At 35.1% G+C, this 23,075-nt stretch overlaps 3 protein-coding genes across 3 annotated transcripts; 1 reads left to right on the top strand and 2 right to left on the bottom strand.

The window, feature by feature from the left end:
- Window positions 1-14,270: 14,270 nt before the first annotated feature.
- Window positions 14,271-15,910, top strand: LOC131621966 (uncharacterized). Its single transcript, XM_058893027.1, has 3 exons — window positions 14,271-14,597; window positions 14,696-15,180; window positions 15,259-15,910. The coding sequence occupies exons 1-3, from the start codon at window positions 14,271-14,273 to the stop codon at window positions 15,908-15,910; spliced, it is 1,464 nt and encodes a 487-aa protein (XP_058749010.1).
- A 527-nt stretch (window positions 15,911-16,437) lies between these two features.
- On the bottom strand, window positions 16,438-16,979 carry LOC131621967 (uncharacterized). The gene is made up of 3 exons (XM_058893028.1): window positions 16,800-16,979; window positions 16,575-16,721; window positions 16,438-16,491 (listed from the first exon to the last, which is right to left on the bottom strand). The coding sequence occupies exons 1-3, from the start codon at window positions 16,977-16,979 to the stop codon at window positions 16,438-16,440; spliced, it is 381 nt and encodes a 126-aa protein (XP_058749011.1).
- Window positions 16,980-22,218: 5,239 nt separating this feature from the next.
- LOC131621968 (uncharacterized) lies at window positions 22,219-22,827 on the bottom strand. Its single transcript, XM_058893029.1, has one exon. It carries the CDS (start codon window positions 22,825-22,827, stop codon window positions 22,219-22,221), a length of 609 nt encoding a protein of 202 aa, XP_058749012.1.
- Between the last annotated feature and the right edge of the window lie 248 nt (window positions 22,828-23,075).

The raw sequence follows: 23,075 nt of genomic DNA on the forward strand, positions 1-23,075 counted from the left end.
GCTCCGCTTAAACTCTCTTGGAAGAAGTGTATCATCAGCTTTTGATCGTGAGCATGAGCAGCCATTTTTCGCACATACATGCGCAAGTGATTCCTCGGACACCTTGGAGTCTTCCCCAGAGTTAGGAATAGATTGTTGTGTCTGAGGTGCTTGGTCTGTGTTGTCCACCTCGTGTACTCCGTATTGTAGATCCAGGTAATCATCATCCTTAGGGACATTGTTAGCAGGAATGCGAACTGTGCGGGTTGTCCCTTTCGTTTGTGGAGGAGGGACAAATCCTTCTTGAGAGGTCTCTCCTTTCTCTTGGAATTGGATAGCTCTCCTGACAGATCAGACCTGAGGTTTGTCCTTAGCCGGGCCAAAGCCTGAAACAAATCCTAGCAGCGGGTTTTCGTCGTTAGGGATCTCATCCTGAACCAGGGTATCCCCAGACTGAACCTCTTTTGCCTTGTCTTGTTTATCTAGGAGGGCCTTCATGAATCCTAGCATCTGAGCCATACCTCCTTTAACCTCTTCCATACTAACCTTTAGTTGATCCACCTCCTCACGAAGGGCGGCTTGATTATGTTCTAGCTGATCCATTGATTTCTTTTGCTGAAATCTTGTTTGATAATACGGTCGGGATGTTAGGTTATCCTTCCCAATGGTCCCTTGTTCTGGAGATAGAAGAGAAATCTTCTCTCAATGCCATGGAAATGACGTGCATGCCATGAATGATATGCTTTATTCGTATTTACGTCTTATCCATATTTATGGATTAAATATAATAAATCCCTTCTTTTTTATCTCTCTTTTTTTTGAATAAGACATGATGCAAGAATGCACATGAGGAATGATGCATGCAAACACAAAGATATAATAACAAGGAAACAAGGAAACAAACCCAAGCATAAATGACAAAAAAAAATACAAATCAGATTATGATATTTCAAGAATTCTAAGTTCATAGGTTCGACGTAGCGGCTCTAGGGAGCCAACCTTTTTATGGGGGGTTATAGAAGGTCTCATGGGTTCGTTCGTAGCCTCTGAGACTTTTTGTCTCTTTGGATTTTAGAACAACTCATTTTATCCATGAGGTTCGAATTTTTGGGGTAGGTTCTCGGAGAGATCAGCCAAATACCCAGTCCTGCCCTCAACAAAGTCAAGCCTCGTTTTGGACATTTCCGAATATTCAACCCACTCCGAGTGGAGTTATCAATGAGACTCGTAGGCGATTCAAGTCCCCCCTGGTCTCAAAGATAACTCCCACTCTTAGGTTTTAACACAATCATAAAAATAACTAGCAGTGCATATAATATATAATTAAACATTTTAAGGCAAACATGACAAATAAAACATTTAATGAAAACCAAAAACAATAAATAAATAAAAATATAATTAAATATTTATTATAAAGATAAACCTTCCCCCAAACCCTAAAAACGGCAAACTTTCCAAACCCTAAAATACGCCATAAACTTAAACCATTAACCACAAACCTAAACCCTCTCTAGCCTTAGGAGCATAATAATTATCCTATAGTGTGTCCCCAGCAGAGTCGCCAGCTGTAGCAACCTGCCCTAAAAAATTAAAGATTAGAGTTGCCACATATTCTACCAAGGCGAATAGGAAACCTCGCACAGTTAAGAGATCAGGGTAAGATACTATATTCAGGTCGAGGGAAGGTGTTAGGCACCCTCAACCCTTTCCTATGGCTTTGAATCTAAGGTTAACAGTTTTATGGCTAAGAGTGTTAAGGTAAGGTTTATGCTTTCAAGGGTTAATAATTAAGGGAAAACAAATCGGAAAAAAATGAGATTTATGGGGAAGGGAGCTCGCCTTGTTGCCAAGTGCCTACGTACCTCCTTATGGAGGATCAGAGTCTACGTAGTTCGGGGAAGGGTTGTACGCCTTTGAATTAGTATGAGGTTTGAATGGTTTGAAGGCTTTTTGAATGGCCTATCGTAGTTTTTGGAAGTTGTGATTTGAAAGGCATTTTGAATTGCCTGATTGAAAAGGATGAAAATCCGTAGTGTCGTGGTTTAGTGTGTTTTAGATTTGGGCGTACAACCCTGATTTAATTTTGTACTATTAACCGCAATGATCAATAGATTCGATCACCATAGTTAAAAGATTTGAAATTGTATCATTACCTATTTTAATTGATCGATTCAATTATTACTAATAACGAATAAGAGTATTTTTTAATAACTTTATGGATTAATTTATATCGTTACCCCTCGTAATCGATTGATTCGATTAAGAAGAACAACGAATTAGAATAAGAAAAATAGAAAGATTAATCATCGCGACTAATAAGATAGTCGAAACCATTTAACCAAATAGAAATTTATTTTATTTTTATTAAATAACAATTTAATTAAAATTTATTATTGACCATAGCGATTAATTGATTTAATCGGAACGAACAACAAATTAGAATTTTTAATATCAATATCATATACTTATTTTATTTATAAAAATAATTATTATATAATTAATTATATTAAAAGGATTTAATTAAATTAAATATATTAGTTAAAATAAATTTAGTTATTAGGATTTTGATTCAATGTGGTTAGGTTAGAGGTACATGCTATGGTCATTAGCTAAGGGGCGTTAGATTAGGCTGGCTGGCTAAATCAATAGCTGGATCGTGAGGGTGCATGGTGGTGATTAGAAGCTAGGGCACACAGGATCAGGAAGAAATTCTCAGAAAAAATATGGAGAGGGCTCGGTATTAAACCCAGGCCCTTGGGGTTACACGCTAACCACCAATACCAGCGCAGCTAAGTGCGCGTTGTGTTATCTGAATGGCTATGATTAATTATATAAAAAAATATAAAAACAAAAGGAAAACGCGCGCGAAATTTGAATGGATAAACCAGATGGGGACACATCATCATCTTCCCCACCAGACCTGGTTATTTTCTGGGATTTAGCTACGATTTTGCCATGGTTTTGGTTCGTAGCAAACTAAACTGAAAAATAACGAATAGCTCATACATGGACATAAATTTTTTGCGACCCTATCATTCTCTTCGTCCCAACCACGCGAATTTGATCATACCATTAATTAAACCTAATTTAACCCCTAAAAGAAACCCCCAATTTGCAAACCCTAGACCTTGGACCGGCCTCTAATGGCAATACGAGATTAGGGCGTACAAGCTTAAAACAACCAACCCAGAATCGTTCACAGCATTGAAACAAACAAGAATATGCAATTAGATTTCAATGAGGATGCATATATTGTCCAGATCGAAGGGATTTTCAGAGCGACTTACCTTGGCAAATATGAGATAATTCTGGGGGTGTTGATGAAGCGTATTGATCCAGACACGTTCAGAATCACTTGAGGAACGTTTTGCACTCCTTAATTCTTCTTGCAAATGATTAATTATCCAAATCCGAATCTCAAATTTTGGTGAGTTTTTGAGTTTTTGAGCTGGTGCCTCTGGTCCAGATTTCCAACCCTTATTCGTGTGTACCCTCTCCCCTACTTATAGTGAATGAATTAGGTTTAAAAGAAAGTCCAAAGATCTCTTGCATCCAATCTTGAAGTTTTGAGAAGATTGACTTTATTCTTGAATATAATCTTGCTATTCTTGTCCTCATTTTGTATTGATCTCTCTCCAATCAATGTGCACGAAAATTAGATTATATTTAGCCATTAATGTTGATTGGAATCAATCCATATACACTTCCTTAACCAAATATTTGATTTTTTTCATTAGTTAAATCATTAAAAATGAAATAAAAATCATATTAAATCAAATAATAAGTTAAATTTCGTGGCATATGGTTTTGGGCAAGCTAATGACTTGTGGACCAAGATTTAATCATAATACCATAGGCCCATTTGCAAAAATTTCCAATTTGAACCTTCTTATTTCACATTTTGCCTCCAAAAATTGCTCAACTTTGATCAAGCATATCTCACTCAATTTTTAAGCTATGAGGGAGTTCTAGGACTTTCTGGAAACCTCAAGATGTCCTCTATAAGCCACTTTGGAACATATTTTTCATTTGGAGCTTTTATCTTGATCATATCTTTTTTGACAAAAAACAGCTTTTGAAGGATGCCTGAAAATGACCTGTAATCTTTTGCATCATACCTCTCAAATGAAGCATTTCTGGCCTTGGCTTGTGAGAGACAAAGTTGTATAGAATCCAATTTCCTTCAAAATAGGCTTTGAGTGGGGAATTTTTGATGTTCCATGTGAAAGTTATGCCCAGTCAAAGTTGGGTTGACTTTCTCCTAAAGAAACCCTAATTTGAACCTTTTACACTTGTTCATTTCTGAGTTTCTATTAATGGAATCATGATCAATCTTTGATCAAATGATGGATATGCTTTAATTCACTCTATGTTGAACCAAAATTGAGAGCTTTAGATTGTGGTTGACTTTTAGGCTTAATCAGGTGACTGTGAATCTTGGAGTTTGTTTGAGCCTCGACTTTTGCCATAGAGTTATCTTAGGTCATTATGAACCATAGAATCTTTGATTGAGAACCTCACCTTATTGATCTTTTCAAGAAAACCTCAAACCCTAGCCTCAGGAGACCTTACCCTTGACTTATGGAATATTGTTTGGGTAGAACCCTAATTGTAGATGGGGTGAAGAAGGCAAATTTTGGGGTATGACACGTATTAAAACTACTTAGATTTTATTCATTTTCAAAAAGTGCTTTTAAACTCGGCGGGACAACTAGAGCGTACGTTAGGGATTACTAGCATAATCTGAATCAACAGAACGAGAGGTTGAGATAAGGGTTTTTAAATGAGTATTATTTACTGAAAAAGGAATTCTATTGATTCTGTTGATTTCAAAGAGTGGTTTTAAATCTAATGGGATAACGAGAGCATACGTTACGAGTTAGAACATAGTCTGATTTAATAGAACGAGAGTTTGAGAAAAGGACTTTTAAATTAACATTATTTAATGAAGGTTTTTGTTTGATTAAAGATAGTCCAATGAAACTTTGGATTCTCTAAGTTTGATGAATTACATACCTATATCCGCATATTTATATTTTATCTAGATCTAAGTTTTATTTCCCCCCTAAAACATAATTAAAATATCGCTAGCCTTAGCTTTACAAAGCAACGATATAGTACAGTAGGTTGACATTGGTCCCTGTGGATTTAATATCTTTTTAAACTACGCGACACGACTTTTCACTTGCAGTCTCCCGATTAATAGACATATAAAGTCGCGATCAAGTTTTTGGTGCCGTTGTCGGGGACCAAAAGTCAATATTGTTATTTCGTTGTTGCACCGTATATACTAGGGATTTCTATTTTTAATTAATATGTATCACCCAAATTTCTTCTACAACCCCCGCTCCCAGTATTTTGAGGAATCACCCGGATCCTATAAATCCGAACTCGAAATACTATTAGAGAATTTCAATGCTACGTCACTAATTCAATCTCACCCAAATTACCTCTGCAACTCCCAATCTTAACATTTCGAGGAACCACAAGAATCCTATAATTCCAACCTCGAAACATTAATTGGGGATTTCAATTCGACACCAGCTTATTCTCAATCGAATTTCCTCTACGATCACCGTAACCAATATTTTGAGGAGTCACCAGAATCCCATAAATCCGACCTCGAAAGATTAATGGAGAATTTTATCGAAACATAAACTTTGTCTAGGTTAGAATCTATGATGACGGAGCCCTTTGTGGAAACACAAAATGCGACGCTAACCCACTTTGAAGAACCACAAGAATCCCATAATTTCAACTTCGAAGCATCAATGGAGGATTCGGACGAGGCGCTAACTCACTCTAGGTTAGAATCTATGATGGAGCACCTTGTAGAGACACAAATTGTCCAAAATGAAGAGTTCAACAAACAAAGTGTCCATGTTATTGAAACCCTTAGGCAGCTGACTACTATGGTCGAGTCTGTAGCAACTCACAACATGGCTTTAGAGACTCAAATCTCCTTGCTTGAATAAAAAACCTCTAGGACCCTTCTCGGAGGAGCAAGCGGATGTTGTAACAACCAATAGTGAACAACAAATCGAAAATCCTAAGGAGAGTGATGATGAGTTTAAGGAGAGTGGTGATGAGTTCGAGGAGAGTTCTGGTGAGAAAAGAGTAGATATTGAGAGAAATCCACCAACACCATCCAAAAGGGAGGTTGTAGAAGAGGTCGAGAAGGAAACACCCATCGTAATTCCTCCTCCCTATACCCCACCGATTCCCATCCCGCAAAGTTTTATGGAAGCTACATTAAACTCACAATCGAAGATGTATGTGGAGGTATTGGAAAATACCTGCACCAATGCACCCTTGTTCGAAGTCTTGCATGATAAGAGAAAGTTAGAAGACCATGAAACTAGGGATATCATTACTGTTAAAAGGGTAAGGTTAACCTTTGAGGTGATGGATAAAAGCACTAATCCTAAACTTGAAAAGTTGATACTCAGGATAGATCCAAAACCACCACCACAAGTTCAAAAGAATGAACCACCCCACAGAAGAAAGAAAAGAAAAGGTGAGGGATATGTGAGATGGCTTGATAAGTGTCCATGGAAAGCGAAGATTATTAAAAGTTCAATCGAGGAGTCATTCTCGAGAGAACCTCCTTGAGTGCTTGCACTCCTGAGCCGTTGATCCATCGATGTTAAACAAAGCGCTACGTGGGAGGCAACCCACGAGTTTTCAATTTAATGTTTTTCTTTTATCGGTTGAACTTGTAGAAAATAAAGATATGGATCGCTTGTCACGTCTCGACAATATCTAGGCGAAAAATCTATAGACGGTCATCTAAAAAATGAGTCGCTGCCCACGCACATTTCTATGAATGTTGCTGTTGGTGGTGAAACTGTTGATGAGCATGATAGGAGAAGGTATTTCCTCCGGACGCATAGTGGATTTGGTTGTGATAGCCCGCCAATAGCATCCATACAGGTTCTGTCTTTCCTTTATCCACCTTCTATCAAAACATTAAGGACAATATTTGGTTTAAGTGTGAGGGAGGAGCATTACTGCTTTCTATTTATCGCTTTCTAGTTTGATTTATTTGTTTTCTAGTTTATTGCATATGTTGTCAAGTTTTTATACGCGATTTTCAATTGCTATTGAATTTCCCCAAAACTTTAAAATTTTAATCTCAAACAAAAAAATTTCCTTATTGATGCATGGCGCACACACTCTGAAAGTATATAAGTTGTCACTTTAGGCTATGTTAGGGAGACTTGGGAAAGCTTCGATAAAATCGATACCATTTTGACACACCAAACCCCCTAAGTATGTGAACCAATTTGAGTACCAACTATGCAAAAACCTTAAGTTTGAGTTTTAAATTAACCCGAGTAGTTTATATTAGCAGTCGGCACTGTCTTAAGCTCAAACTATTTAGGGAGTCGATGAATATAAGTGAATGATCCCAAAAATTTAAAAATTTCATGATTTGATAAAAATTGAAAATAGGGAATGAACCAATTAAATTAGGTGACCCTCACCTGGTCACTTAACCCAACGGTTGTGGAACCTACAAAAATACAATAAAAGAACCCGTTGTCAGTTGCTTTAGAGGAGCCTGGTGCTGAACTTGGTAGGGCGGACTACGGTCTGATCCCCAAAAACTTGCAATTGGGTAAATAAAAGGGGTTACCAAACTTATGTACCAGAATCCCGTGCCTAAGGATCAGAATCACTAACCGACTACTATACTATGTGTGTGCAAGGATAAAGGGCTTAATGTGATTGCGCTTGAACGAAATTGGGTGAAATAAAGCAAAAGAAATAGGTTAAGTTATAATAGAATGATTCGGACTGGTTTACATAGGGTGGGAGTTTTTGATCGCGTATTGTGATTTCAAGTCATCACGGTGTCCTTGGTGTTGACGTTTAGTACCTATCGATCTAACATTAGTCTAGCAGCCATGTATGATCAGGAGTCGTGTCATGCCATTGTTTCAAATCGCACTTAATCATTTCTTTTACCGTGATGGTTTATTGCTTGAGGACAAGCAATGGTTTAAGTGTGGGGGAGTTTGATAACTCGAAAATGTATCGTATATTTGATTTAATTTTCATAAATAATGTTAGTATTTTCCTTTAATTATTTTATTCTATTTCAGTATTATGATGGTATTTTCATTGTTTCAGATATTTAGGTTATGCAAAGATTGATTGATAAAAGAAGAAGAAATTGAGAAGAAATTGGTTCAAAAAAAAGCAAAAAAATGGAAGAGAGGTAAAAAGCAACAAGGGAGGTGAAGAAGAAGAAAAGAAATGAAGTAAAAAGAATAACATTGAAGGCCCAAGAAGCCCACCAAGAGGAGACGCCCATCTCTGGCCCTTGAGGCCCCCGCCTCCAACCTCCATGCTTGAGGCGCACGCCTCCAAGTAAGGATGGCCACTTTCTTCTCTTCAATCCACTTGGCATATCATCCAACAGAGGCGCCCGTCTCCATCATTTTCCAATTCTCCTATTTTCTTGCCACGTTTCTAAGCACTTAAAGTCAAAATTCATTTGCAACATTTTAGGAAGACTAAGACCACGACTTCCTAGAATTTTGGAAATGGAAGTTAGCAAGTAAACACTATATAAGGAACATACTTGACCAACAAAAGGGGTCGGCATTTTTACCGAACAATTGCTTTCAAATTTTAGTATTCGTATTTCATAGCAGTTTGCAAATTTATTTTAATTTTCTATTTTTCGTTTCTTAGTCTTAAGCATATAATATTTTCTCACAACAATTTCTACACCGAAAAATTGTTGTGTACTATTCACTGGTCTAACCTTACGTTAGATTTAAGTGCTTTTTTATTCCTTGTCTTATTTTTCTTTCGATTCAAGAGTTCCCAGAGTAGATCCAGCCAGCCTGTGGTGGAGTGCTCCGTTACTTTTGAAGTTCAAGAATTAATTCAAGTATTATTTTCAGGTTTCTATCATTTATTTAATTTATAGTTTTAGATTTCTTGCTTCTAAATTATTGAATATGTCTAAATATATGAACTATGATTGTTTATGCATGTTTAATTTAATAAGTATGTTTAGCTAAAATGATTAGATAACGGTATGTAAACTAATCGAACTAAAAGGGATCCGAAACAAGTTGGCCTAGTATTATTTTATCAAAGTCACTTTTTCTGGTTAAAGTTTCCAATAATTAAATTAAGCCGTTTGTTACGAGAGTAAAAACGGACAAAGGTTAGAAATCAAAAGAGCGAGAGTTTGAGTTTTAAAAACCGGATAGTGGACACTTGACATTAGTTTTAAGGACAGCGAGAGCGTATTAAAACTACTTAGATTTTATTCATTTTCAAAAAGTGCTTTTAAACTCGGCGGGACAACTAGAGCGTACGTTAGGGATTACTAGCATAATCTGAATCAACAGAGCGAGAGGTTGAGATAAGGGTTTTTAGATGAGTATTATTTACTGAAAAAGGAATTCTATCGATTATGTTGATTTCAAAGAGTAGTTTTAAATCCACTGGGATAGCGAGAGCATACGTTACGAGTTAGAATCATAGTCTGATTCAATAGAACGAGAGTTTGAGAAAAGGAATTTTAAATTAACAGTCTTTAATGAAGGACTTTTGTTTGATTAAAGATAGTCTAATGAAACTTTGGATTCTCTAAGTTTGACGAATTACATACCGATATCCGCATATTTATATTTTATCTAGATCTAAGTCTTATATTCCCCCTAAAACATAATTAAAATATCGCTAGCCTTAGCTTTACAAAGCAATGATATAGTACAGTTGGTTGACATTGGTCCCTGTGGATTCGATATCTTTTAAAACTATGCATGACTGTGCAATTCCAGTCTCCCGATTAGTAGACATATAAATTCACGATCAATTATCTAATAAGATATGATCCATCAAATTATGCTCTGGTAGTATTTAACCAGGAGTACTCCAATACTACTTAATCGTATACTCTTTTTTTTTTTTGCTATTCGCACCGGTGTCGACCCACCACAGGTGGGCCACTAATCCGGCTCGTGTGGAGAGGCATGCGCACTGGCTAAGCAAGATTGTTCCGCCAGGGAATCACACTCAGTATTCCCCGAGTTCGTCCTTGGACGGGGCTCTTTGGGCGATTATAATTGTACTTAATCGTATACTCTGATACTACTTAATCATGATCTTATCTTATTCACTGAAGATATGAGTAAACAATGCGATTTGATATACAAGACTTCATGCGCTCTGATATTTAAAGATATACATGCTTTGATATTTGACGCTCTGATACATAAAGCTTTATGCACTCTAATATATGAAGTTTCAACTCACTCACATATTTGAAGTTATGATTAATGAATGATTATGATGAAATCAAACTCCAATCTAACAAGGCTCTGATATCATATATCTGACTCAGGGGGAGTTCTCTCTATCTAACTCTGATTTATTTATACTTATGATACTACCTTGTAAAATTGTACATCAAAATACATGGTTTTGTCATCATTAAAAAGGGGGGATCGTTAGAACACAATTTGGTTCTGCATTCAATATTTAAGTTTTGATGATAACAATACAAATATTTTTCATGTAACAATTTTGTACTCTATTAATTTCTTAAGTGTGCAGATTCACTATTTTGATTGATTAAGGATTGATGTCTAGAAAATCATCAGAATCAGTGTAACATAGATTAGAAGAACTATTCATCTCTTTTTGAAGCGACATTAACGGTTCTAAAGAATGTTGAATGACTACATATAAGAGGCACTCTCATTTGAAGAAAATACTGATTTACAACGCTGCTAAAGAAATATTTTTCAAACTCAACAAACAGACATCAAAGAGAAAAAGAGAAAGAAATATCTTAGAGATATTGTACTAAACACTCCATTGTGAGAAATCTATTTTCTAAGAATTTCTAGAACACAGGAGTGCTTGTTAGATTGTGTTATCATTTTCTCTTATAGTTTTTGTTTCAAATCTTCTTATTAAGAAGCATTATCTTATAAACAAGTTCATTTGTAAATTTGTTGAGATTTGTATTCCTCAAGTGACTAGGTTATTAGTCTATATACTTGAGAGGGCTAAGGTGTCTTTCTAGACTCTTAGAGGTTGTTTATAATCTTTCAAGATTAGTGGATTATGTCCTTTTCTAAGGTGAAATCATCTTGGCAGAGGACAAGATTAACCTTTTCTAAGGTGAACTTGTATAACCGAACATGTTATTTTTCTTCTCCCTTTTACCTATCTCATTGATTGTTGTAAATAGTCTTTCTAAGAAGAAGAGTTTTTAGAAAACCCAATTTAAACTTTCCTTTTTTGTGTTTTTCTCTACCTTCAAAAACTCTATTACATTATTGTTGCTGAGGAAGTCTAATATTATTTTTCTGATTTAAAACTCTTCTTTTTAATGATAATTTTTTTTGTAAGTTAGTTATTCTACTTTTCTTTCTCATTTTTGTATTGGTTTACATAAACATAACTATTTTTCACGTGAACCAGGAGACAAGATATATGAGACTTTCATTTTTTTGATTGTTGAATCATTGCTCCTCTAGAGGTTTATGAGATTGTTGTTGACATAAATACACCTATTTTTAGTCCTAATATTTTTCTCATTTCTACGACATTACTATTAATACCATTTTATATTCGTTTGTATTAAAGTTATTTAAAGAAGAATAATTTCACTACAAGTATGATACTCAATAAAAAAATTATTTTATATACTCTTATTACATTGGTATTTAAAAAATCGTTGGCAAAAATAATTGGCTAAAATGAAATATGAGTATAACAACTAAAACCAAGAGTATCAAGCCAGATAAATGCCATGAAAATTGAAGCAATGAATATTTCTGTGTGGTAATTTACCATATATCATTTTTTTAATTGTTATTTTTTTTCTTTTATCAACCATTCATAATTGTGCATGAAAGATATCATGAGGAAAAAAAAAGCAGGAGAGAATCCAATTCCCAAACAAATGTAGTCGCGCTTGGTAATTTATAAATATTAGGGTTAATAGTAGTTTACCCCCCTGTAATATGAGCGTGTTTCGGTTTACCCCCCTACCGTTGCCAAAGACAGGTTTTGGCAACGGTTTTTTTGAAAAAACCGTTGCCAAAAGGTAGGGAGGGGGAAAAAGCAAAATTCGCTAACATTACAGGGGGGTGAATTACTATTAACCCTAAATATTATTTTGCATTGATTTATGATAACATTCGCATGGTTAAGACTCATGATATTGAATTTAGTTTAATTGTATTTTTGTCTTTTTATTATCATTAATAGGTCATTTATATTGTGTAACATATATGCCTTTTAATTACTCTAATAAGATATCATTTTTTAATTGTCATTTTTTTCTTGGCAAAATACCCTGTTTGGTCCCTTAAGTATACCCTCTGGTTCACTTTGGTCCCTCAATTAATTTTCGTGCCAATTTGGTCCTTTAAGTTTCTAAATGTAATCACATTTGTCCTTCCGTTACTGAAACGTTAGCCAAAGGTCAGAAAAAGCGTCCAGATGGCAAATTGTGTGATGACGTGGTCAAGAGGATTCCAGATGGCATAAAAATGGTTACGTGTACACATTATGATATTATAATCCTCAATCAACCCTCATTCAGTAGTAGCAAAACGAAGAAGGAGAAGTGGACGGCGACTGCGAACAAGAGAAGCTGAATACGAAGAAGGAGAAGGAGCGATTGCAACGAAGAGGAAGCATATACGATTGAAGACGAAGGCACTATACCAGGTAAGTATTTTCTGCACGTTATTAGGTATTGTTATAATTTAGGGTTTAACTAGATTTAGGGTTTTATTTATTTAGGGCTTTCTGTAGATTTAGGGTTGAAATATTGTTAACGAACTGTGTTAGGTGAGCATGGACGAAATCCTGGAACTGAAAATTCACCATGGTGGTCCTTTTGTTGACTCTGATTTTAGTGTGTGCGAGGGAGGCGTGGTTGATAATTTGAAAGTAGATGCTGATAAGTGGAGTTATTTTGAGTTAGTAGGTGTTTTGAAAGACTTAGGTTATAGGGACTTTGAGAAAATGTATTACAATGATCCACAATTAGGTATGAATTTGCTAGTTGATGACACAGGTGCTTTAGAAATTGCAGACCTTTACAGGGTGCACCAAAGTGTTGACATTTACATTGAACACACACTGTCTCAACCTGATTTTTATGATGGACCAGTGGATGATGTTGTTGTTGAGCCTGTAGATGAGGTTGAAAAGTGTCGTAATCAGTTACATGATGAAATAGCTGATAAATTGGATCAGATGAATGCTGACAATGTTGGTGTGGAAGAAGGGGAAGTTGGGTTGAATGGTGATAATGTTGTAGAAGAAGGGGAAGTTGGGTTGAATGGTGATAATGTTGTAGAAGAATGGGAAGTTGGGTTGAATGGTGATAATGTTGTAGAAGAAGGAGAAGTTGGTTTGAATGGTGGAAATGTTGCTGTTGAAGAAGGAGTTGCTAATATAACTAGAGGAAATATTGATGGTCAGTCAAATAACATGGGTGAGGTTCATGATGAAAGTGATGATGATAGTGAGGATGAGAACTTTCAGTATGATAGTGCCCTTGAGGTATCATTTGAGGATGAATCTGATGATTATGATGACATAGATGAAGATGAACTTGCTGATCTCATTTCATATGACAGTGATGGAAAGTCTAGTGGGAAAAAGAAGCACATGAAAGATACAAGAGAGTGTAAAGGGATTGATAATGACAGTGATGATCTTCAAAGTGGCTGTGATAGTGATGACAGTAGTGGAATTAATAGGAAGAAGTACCCACTTTACAAAGAAAAGAAAGATATGTCAAACTACAAATGGGAGCTTGGTATGTATTTCACTTCCAAGAGTGACATTAAGGATGCAGTGATATCATATGCTGTGCAGAATGGTAGAGATCTGAAGTTCATAAAGAATGACAAGAAAAGAGTAAGGGTAAGATGTAAGGCTGGCTGTCAATGGGAGCTCTACTGTAGCAAGTTACCAGATGAGGATTCTTGGCAAGTAAGAAAGATAATTGATGAACATAATTGTAGTAGGGAGTACAATGTGAAGTTGCTATCTACAAAGTGGTTGAGCAAGAGAATTCAGAACTCATTGAAAAACAATCCTAGGTTGAAGGTTAAGGATATAAAGAAAAGGCTTTGAGAAAGTGGAATGTGGGGATAAACAAGACCAAGGCAATAAGAGCAAGAGTGGCTGCCAGGGATAAGGTTGATGGGTCATTTTTGGGGGATTACAATAGGATATATGACTATTGTCATGATTTGTTGAAAGCAAATCCAGGATCTACAATTAAGATGAATGTGGACCCTGTTACTGAAGGTGTTGATGACCAAAGATTATATTTTAAAAGGCTATACATTTGTTATGCAGCTTGTAAAGAAAGCTTCAAACTAAGTAGACATGTCATAGGATTGGATGGCTGCTTTCTGAAGGAACTCTGTGGGGGCCAAATTATGGCAGCTATAGGAGGGGATCCTAATGATCAAATGCTTCCTATAGCATATGCTGTGGTGGAAAGTGAAAATAAGGATAGCTGGACTTGGTTTTTGGAGTTGTTGATTGCTGACTTAGGAGGTGCTAATGAGTGTCTAACCTACACTTTCATTTCAGACCAACAAAAGGTAGTGTACAACTTCCTCATTGTATATTTATGTGTTGCAAACTTACTATTTCTGTAATGCAAACTTATTATTTCTGTGATGTAAACTTTCATTTTCAGGGGCTATTACCTGCAATGGATGAGTTGTTGCCCAATGTGGAACAAAGATTTTGTGTCATACACTTGTATAATAATTTTAGGAAAAGATTTCCTGGAAAGATGTTGAAGGAAGTTATCTGGAAGGAAGCAAAGTCAACATATGCTCAAGCTTGGGAAAGAGAGATGAAAAGAATGAGACTGGCCAATGCAGAAGCATATCTCCATATGATGAAGACTCCACCAAAGTTTTGGAGTAGATCCTATTTTAGGACAACCAACAAATGTGATGATGTGCTCAACAACATGTCTGAGTCATTTAACAGTGTAATTCTTGACTCTAAAGGAAAACCACTTGTGACAATGCTTGAAGAGATCAGAACTTACCTCGTGGAGAGATGGGCAAAAAACAGAATGAGGTTCCAAGATGTATCTGGTAATGAGATTTTACCCAACATTAGAAAGAAACTGGAAATAACTAGCAATTTTACCAACATGTGGCTTGTAAGGTATGGTTGAGTATTGTTTATTAGTGTTGTGATGTATTGTTAAGTATTGTCTATTAAATTCAGCTATTGTTATTGTAGAATGGAAAATGAGCATATATTTGAAGTGAGGCATTTGGAAAACCCAGCTGAGACATTCAGTGTGAATCTGAAGGATTTGCGTTGCTCATGTAGAAGATGGGAGCTAACAGGTCTCCCTTGTGTCCATGCAATGGCATCCATGAAGAGTAGGAATTTTAAGGTTGATGATTACATTCCTGACTACTATAGGGTTTCTACTTACAAGACAGTATACAAGCATGTTCTCTACCCGGTGAATGGGTCTAATTTGTGGGTCAGGACTCCATATCCAGATGTTCAGCCACCTAAGTATAGGAAGATGCCTGGTAGACCAAAGAAACTAAGAAATCTTGAGCAAGGAGAGATCGATGGGAGTGACAAAAAGATGAGAATGACAGGTTTTATTATTAAGTGTTCTAGGTGCAAGAAGGTTGTTCATAACAAGTTAACTTGCAAGGTGACACCACCAGCTCAGCCAAGTCAAGCAACAGTTATTGATGCATCTCAGCCAAGTCAAGCAACAGTTACTAATACAAGTCAGCCAAGTCAAGCAACAGTTACTAATACAAGTCAGCCAACTAGTACCCAGGTGCCTGCAACTCCGTCCTCAGCATCTACACAGGCTTACATGAGTGCAACACAATCTTCTAGAGGAAAGCAAGTGACAGGATAATGTTCAAGGGGAAATGCAGGTAACAACCAATCTTCAAAAGTGGATGGGAAGTTACAAAAGCTTGGTGTACGAAGGCCGTTTGTAGCCCCAGGACCAACAACAAGATTATTTGCAGCAAAGAATGTGATTGGACCTACAACTAGAAGGACTAACCCAACAAAGAGGCTCCCATCAAAGAAAATTACTTAGTCTTACAATTAGTATTAATGTAATTTGAATTCTGTTTGAACACTTAGGGTTATGGTTAATGTATTTTGAAGTCATTTTGAACAATTAGGTTTGTTGTTTTGGTTCTGTTTGTAGGCATTTTGAAGTCTATGTAACATGTTAATGGTAAACATCATGCTGGAGTTTGTATTATCAACATGTTTATTTCAAATCCTTTTAGGAATAGTGTGGAAATATCATCAAATGTGTTAATGTCATGTTTGTTTTGGTCTGTCAAATGCATTATACACCAAATATGCCAATACTAAAACTCATTTCATTTCACAACTGTGTTACAATTACACATTCAAAATACACATTCAAAGTACACATTCAAAAACCAGAAACATCCTAATTGCCAATACTAAAACATCCTATAAAACCAGAAACATAACATTACAAAACATATAAACTTCCACTTTTGAAACTTCTTCAATTTGCCTTGAATTTCAGTCACAGCATTCCCTAAATCCTCATTTCTGCTCTTCAGTTTTTCAAATTCCTTTGATAAGATTTCAAACTTATGCATCAAATCTTCACATTTGTCTTCCACCACTTCCTCATTGAACCACTTGAAAAAACCACAACCTCTTTGCTCAGACCCCTGTAAATAACAAATTTGTATCAACAACACAACCTCTTCACATTGCTTTAACATACCAAACCAAAAATTAGAGCTTACCTTGTAATTGATACATCCCCAAAATTTCTTTCTGAAATTCTTGTCAGTGTTTGCCCTACGAATCACAGCAGCATCACCACAGTAACAAATTGGCATAGCACGAGCCCTACTAAGAACACAAGACTCGTTGCTTTCTGATTTGGTCTCTTTGAAGAACGCAGAACAATGTTTTTCCTTCATCGTTGGTGATTAACACAATGGAGAAGTTGCAAAAGTGATGAACACGAAGGAGAAGGAGAAGAGAACAAGAAGTGCAGAGATGGGGAGAAGGAGAACGTGAAATCGAATTGGGGAGAAGGAAAACCTAATATACTATGACACATCACCTGCCAGCTAGACTAAACAAACGGACGTTAGAGCCAACTTGACGGACAGGACTGACGTGATTACATTTAGAAACTTAAAGGACCAAATTGGCACGAAAATTAATTGAGGGACCAAAGTGATCCAGAGGATATACTTAAGGGACCAAACAGGGTATTTTGCCTTTTTATATTGTGTAACATATATGCCTTTTTATTTTCTCTAATAAGATATCATTTTTTAATTGTCATTTTTTTCTTTTATCAACAATTCATAATTGCACATGAAAAAAAAGAAGAGAATCCAATTACCAAACAAATGTAGTCGCATGGTAATTTATAAATATTTTTTTTTTGCATTGATTTATGATAATCATTAGTGTGGTCAAGACTCATGATATTGAATTTAGTTTAATTGTATTTATGTATTTTTATTATCATCAATAGGTCATTTATATTGTGTAAAAATTTCAAAAATATAATAATTAAAAATTAAATTAGAGTTAAGACCCATTTTTCTCCTCACAAAAATTACACAACATAAATTAGTACCTCACAAAAAAAGGACCCAATTTAATCCTTACAAAATTTAACCGGACCATAAATACCGGTTTTTTACATACTTTTAAACTATGACTGGACTGCCACGTTGACTTTTATTTTTTAAATATTAAATAAATTTTTAAATATAATTTCATAAGGAATCGAACCTAAGACTTTTAAACAATATCTTAAGTCTTTACCACTAGGCCAATATGCATTCATGACAAAAAATTTCTAAGATGTTTAATAATATTATATAATTCTAAATTTAAAGCAAAAATTATAAAATTTGAACGAGTGGGGTCTCGAACCTAAGTCCGATAAATGATAATCACTTTACAACTAGACAAATCAATTTCTATTATTAATATTCTCAATGATAAATACTTAACTTAATAATTTAGAACAAACATTTACTTATTTCAAATAACACACAAATAAATATTTACTAATTTAAATTAATACACCAATTTAAAAATAAAATTTATAAAATGTAAATCCTCAATATATTTAATCAATTAGAAATAAATTAAATTATATGTAATTGAAACTAAATAACACACAAATAAATATTAACTTATTTCAAACTAATTCAAATTAAATAATAATTAATTAATTTAATAGTAATTCAACTAATTGTTAAAATATTTAATCAATTTAAATTAAATAATCAATTAAATTTTAAAATTATTTAGTTAATTCAAACTAAATAATGATCAATTAGTTTAATAGTAATTTAATTAAATATTTATTTATTTTTATTTGATTAATTATATTTAGGATTTATATTTTAATAATTTTATTTTTTAAATTTTTGTATCATTTAAAATTAGTAAATAATTATTTTTTTGTTAATTGAAATAAGTAAATGTTTGTTCTGAATTATTAACTTAAGTATTCATTATTAAGAATATTAACAATAGAAATTGATTTATCTAGATGTAAAGTGATTATCATTTAACTTGAACGGACTTGGGTTTGAGACCCCATTGGTACAAATTTTGACTTTTTTGTTTTAAATTCATAATTATTTAATAGTACTAAAATCATAGAAATTATTTGACATGATTGTAAATTGGACTAGTGGTAAAGACTTAAGATATTGGTTAAAGGTCTTGGGTTCAATTCCATATAAAAAATAATTTTGACTTTTTTGATATTATTAATTTAGAATTATTCAAAAATGAAATTATAATTAAAAATCAATTTCGTATTTAAAAATTGAAAAATAAAAAATAAAAGCCAACGTGGCAGTCAAGTCACGGTTTAAAAGTATGAAAAAATTCGATTTGAAAAAAAATATTAACAGGAGAACTGTCCGGTTAAATTTTGTAAGAGATTAAATCGGGTCCTTTTTTTTGTGAGGGACTAATTTGAGTTGTGTAATTTTTGTGAGGGACCAAAATGAGTATTCACTCATTAAATTATATAGAAATTGAATGTAACATAGAAAATGGACAATTAAGTCGTCGTAATAGATAACACAATGTATATAGGGGTGGCAAAACGGGCCGACCATCCCGCCCGCCTTAAGCCTGCCAAAAAACAGCGGGACGGGCAAGCCCACCAAGTGAAAATGGACATAAAAATCAAGCCTCCTTTTGACAAAGTTTACTTTAAAAAATGTTGCATATATTCACAAATAAATGTATAAAATAAAACCATACAAAATTGGAATTACTAAAATTAACTAAAAAAGGGTGAGCTTAAGGCGGGACAAGTTGAACAAATAGGAAGATCAGGTTTTGGCGGACGACAGGTTTTGGAAGGCGAGTATTGGCAGATTGCGTGTTTTGGTGGGGCGGACATTGGTGGAGGGCGGGTCCAAAATCTCAACTCAGCCCTCTATTTTTTGGCGGGTGCGCAGGACGCTCCGACGGACCACAGCCCATTTTGCCATATGTATATTCATAGAGAATTCAAAGTTCACCCTTTAATTTCTTTTTCATATTTATAACAAAACTTTTTTATAATAAATAATTTATTACATTTACTTGAATTATTATTTTATATTTCATTTGATTCATAATATATTAAATGTTTTAATTATTAAAAAATTTAGTATTTATTGCATAAAAACTTCAATTTAAAACAAAACAACAAATAAATAAACACTATATGGTTGACAAGCGCGCATCGCGCGAGTCACATTCTAGTATATACAAATCCAAAATCGTCATGATAAGCAACTCTAGGCACAAACTCTAATTTTTTTTTATTAATTTGACCATACGTTAATAATAAATAATAATAATAATAATAATAATAATAATAATAATAATAATAATAACAATAATATAATATTTACCACCACCATTAATAATAATAATAATAATATAAATAATATATAATAAAATAATATTTAGCTAATAATAATATAATATTCAGCTACCATTATTATAAATAATAACAATAATATTCAATTACCACTATTATAAATCTCCAAATAAAAATTATTATTAAAAATATCTTCCCAACCTAAAATATCTAAAAATCTAGCCTATATATATATATATATATATATATATATATATATATATTAAAAAAATCTTCTCAACCTAAAATATCTAAAAATCTAGCATATATATATATATATATATATATATATATATATATATATATATATATATATATATATATATATATATATATATATATATATATATATATATATAAAAGACCAAAAAATATCAAAATAAATTTTGAATATAATTTAGGTAATCCATTTTTACGATTAAATAGATAATTTTAAATTAATTATTGCTCAACCCTAATTTTATTTTTTCTATCTATAATATGAATGTCTAAACGGATATTGTAAAAGCTTATTTCAAAGAGAAGTAAATTCTACTACCAATTCAAGTAAATAAATTATTAACCAAATTATCTTCATTGCCTCCTCCCAACAATGACGTATCTCAGCACCGCGATGGCCTCACTGCAACCCCTCCTTGGAAGATGTTTGAAATTCTCCCACTTTCCACCAAGGGAATTCCAGCGGCAAGAATCACCAAGATCGTCTCCCCAAGGACACTTCTCTGATCACAACACAATCCAACGCTGATCCCGCCATGGCTGCCATATTTGCAGCCTTAAACCAGACTAATGCCTTGATCCGCCTGCATAACGATCAGATTGGGGCATTGGAGCAGAATCACCATGCTAGGACTCCTCCTCACGGACATTCTCGTCCCAAGCAGGACACCCTGGCAACCAAGAAACGTCACCACTCTCCGCCCTAGCGTGAGCACCATTCCACTGTTACCAAGAAAAGTAAATAGGAGTGCCATTCACGTCGGTGCACTCTGTCACCTTGTACAAAGGAACAAACGACTTCCCCTTATCCCACAGATCATCATCGACATCAAAGGCGGAGCTATAGTCCTTCCCTGTCTCCCATCTAGAGCGACGTGGAAGAGGAACGTCGAAGAGCCTCTATCCCGAGCAATGCTGGAGACACCCATGCCCGCCGGATTAGAAAAGCCCCTTCCCCTGGGTACATATGATGGCACATCGGACCCGCACAAGCACATTGAGAATATACATGCTCTCCTCGACTATCGTGGGGTCCCAGGCGCCCTAAAATACCGACTGTTCCCGACCACCCTACGCGCAAAGGCGCAAAGGCGCAATGGCATGGTATAAGAGCCTTCCAAAAGAATTTATTATGTCCTGGAAGGGCCTCGGTAGACTATTATTTCGACGGCATCACGCAGGCATCCCAAGTCCAATGCCTCCTTGGAAGCTATCATCCAAGGAAAAGACGAGCCACTCAGAGCCTATATTGAAAGGTTCAATAAAGAAGTCATGCAGGTCTCAACCACGGCCGATATGAAGAAGTACTTGCTAGAACAGAGCCTCCGACCTCGTTCCGACTTTGCCAAAGCCGTGGGAATAGAGACGCCCTCCATACTAAATTCCTTCTTCCTCAAAGCACAAGCTTATTATTATATTCAGTATGAGGAAAAAGAGGGCGCCCATGCAGCTCAGGATTCCCAACACGAGGAGAATACCAAGAGCACCAAACAAGAAGAGGGTTCTCGCCGTGGAACCGACAAAAAAGAAGGAAGACAAAATCCGGGACGCCAGGGATTACAAGGGGCCTCCCAGAAAATTTCGAGACTACACTTCTTTAAACACATCTCGCGAACGCATCTTGATTGAATACGCCATGTGGCCTTCTGATGGCCCATGATCGTATACGCCCTTACCATGCTCCCTCGGTCAACCAAACCTGCATATCCTTGGATCTTCCAATTCTAGATCTACGTCATAGATCACAACTCTGTGGACCATTAGATCTGGATCGAACAGTCAAGACCCTGCAACCCACCGTAACACCGTGAACCCACCTGTACCATGTTCAACGGACCTAAGAGTTTATTGGGTTGGGTCCGTAATATTAACACCCCCAAAAATTAATAATAAACACAAAAACGTACCCCCCCCCCTTTTTATTTTTTAATCACACTTTATAATCTTTTTTTTTTGGAAATAAAAGATTATATATAACCAAAAAACCGTTAATACAAGCGACCCTGAGGGTCCAGCAAATGGGAACAAACCCAATCAGCTCACATCAATAAGAAAGATAGCTTTTCTCTAAGTTTAGGAATAGCCCAAACTCTATTCACTATATTCTCTATAATTTGACTCACTATATGACTATCCACATTGTTGTTTCTATACACTTTGCAGTTTATATTATGCCAAACACTATACACCGTTTCAGCCAAAGCCACCTGCAGAAATTTCCTCCTCCAGATTTTGCTCTTACACAGTCTGATAGCCCAGGTCTTTATCTGAGTCCAGCCATCCTTGTGTTGCTCTATGTGCAACCATTCCAGCACTCCCCTCCATATACCATTCGTACCTTTGCACTCAAAGAACAGATGCTGCAAATTTTCATTCTCTTCACAGAATTCACACTTGACATCCTTAATCATACCAAATTTAACTAACCTGTCTTTTGTAGCAAGTCTGTCGTGGCATGCCAGCCAAAGCATCATCTTCGCACGAGGTCTAGCATAGTTTCCCATGAGCAACCCCTTCCAATCAACATCATTTGGTTGAGCCAGGAAATGCAAGTAAAACACCTTTATTTTGCATTCCTTCCTCTGCCCCAACGATTTCCAGCAGTCCAGCCTTTTCACATGATCCCTAACATGTAAGATCTCTTTCATAATCCAGGAGAAAGAATTTTTGACTTGGGCATCCATGACACTTTCTTCTTTGAAATAGTAAGTGTGAATCCATCACACCCACACACTATCCTCTTTCTTGCATAATCTAAGTAATAATATAATTATTAAATTTACTTAATATTCTCTTACTTCTCTTTTTTATAAATATTAAAATAAGTAATATAACCAATAATATCTTATATATCTGTAATAATTTTTGATCTAACAATCAATTAACTTTTCTAATT

The sequence above is a fragment of the Vicia villosa genome, unplaced genomic scaffold, assembly GCF_029867415.1.
Source record: "Vicia villosa cultivar HV-30 ecotype Madison, WI unplaced genomic scaffold, Vvil1.0 ctg.000020F_1_1_2_unsc, whole genome shotgun sequence".
Classification (NCBI taxonomy): domain Eukaryota; kingdom Viridiplantae; phylum Streptophyta; class Magnoliopsida; order Fabales; family Fabaceae; genus Vicia; species Vicia villosa.

What these genes read in the sequence shown, in the direction of transcription:
- LOC131621967 (XM_058893028.1), bottom strand. Translation starts at nt 16,979, where the DNA reads ATGAAGGAAAAACATTGTTCTGCGTTCTTCAAAGAGACCAAATCAGAA. An exon ending in GGGGATGTATCAATTACAAG is followed by an intron (nt 16,722 to 16,799) that starts GTAAGCTCTAAT and finishes TGTTATTTACAG; the next exon opens with GGGTCTGAGCAAAGAGGTTG. An exon ending in ATGAGGATTTAGGGAATGCT is followed by an intron (nt 16,492 to 16,574) that starts GTGACTGAAATT and finishes CTGGTTTTATAG; the next exon opens with GATGTTTTAGTATTGGCAAT.
- LOC131621968 (XM_058893029.1), bottom strand. Translation starts at nt 22,827, where the DNA reads ATGAAAGAGATCTTACATGTTAGGGATCATGTGAAAAGGCTGGACTGC.
- LOC131621966 (XM_058893027.1), top strand. Translation starts at nt 14,271, where the DNA reads ATGAATGTGGACCCTGTTACTGAAGGTGTTGATGACCAAAGATTATAT. An exon ending in TCATTTCAGACCAACAAAAG is followed by an intron (nt 14,598 to 14,695) that starts GTAGTGTACAAC and finishes TTTCATTTTCAG; the next exon opens with GGGCTATTACCTGCAATGGA. An exon ending in ACCAACATGTGGCTTGTAAG is followed by an intron (nt 15,181 to 15,258) that starts GTATGGTTGAGT and finishes TTGTTATTGTAG; the next exon opens with AATGGAAAATGAGCATATAT.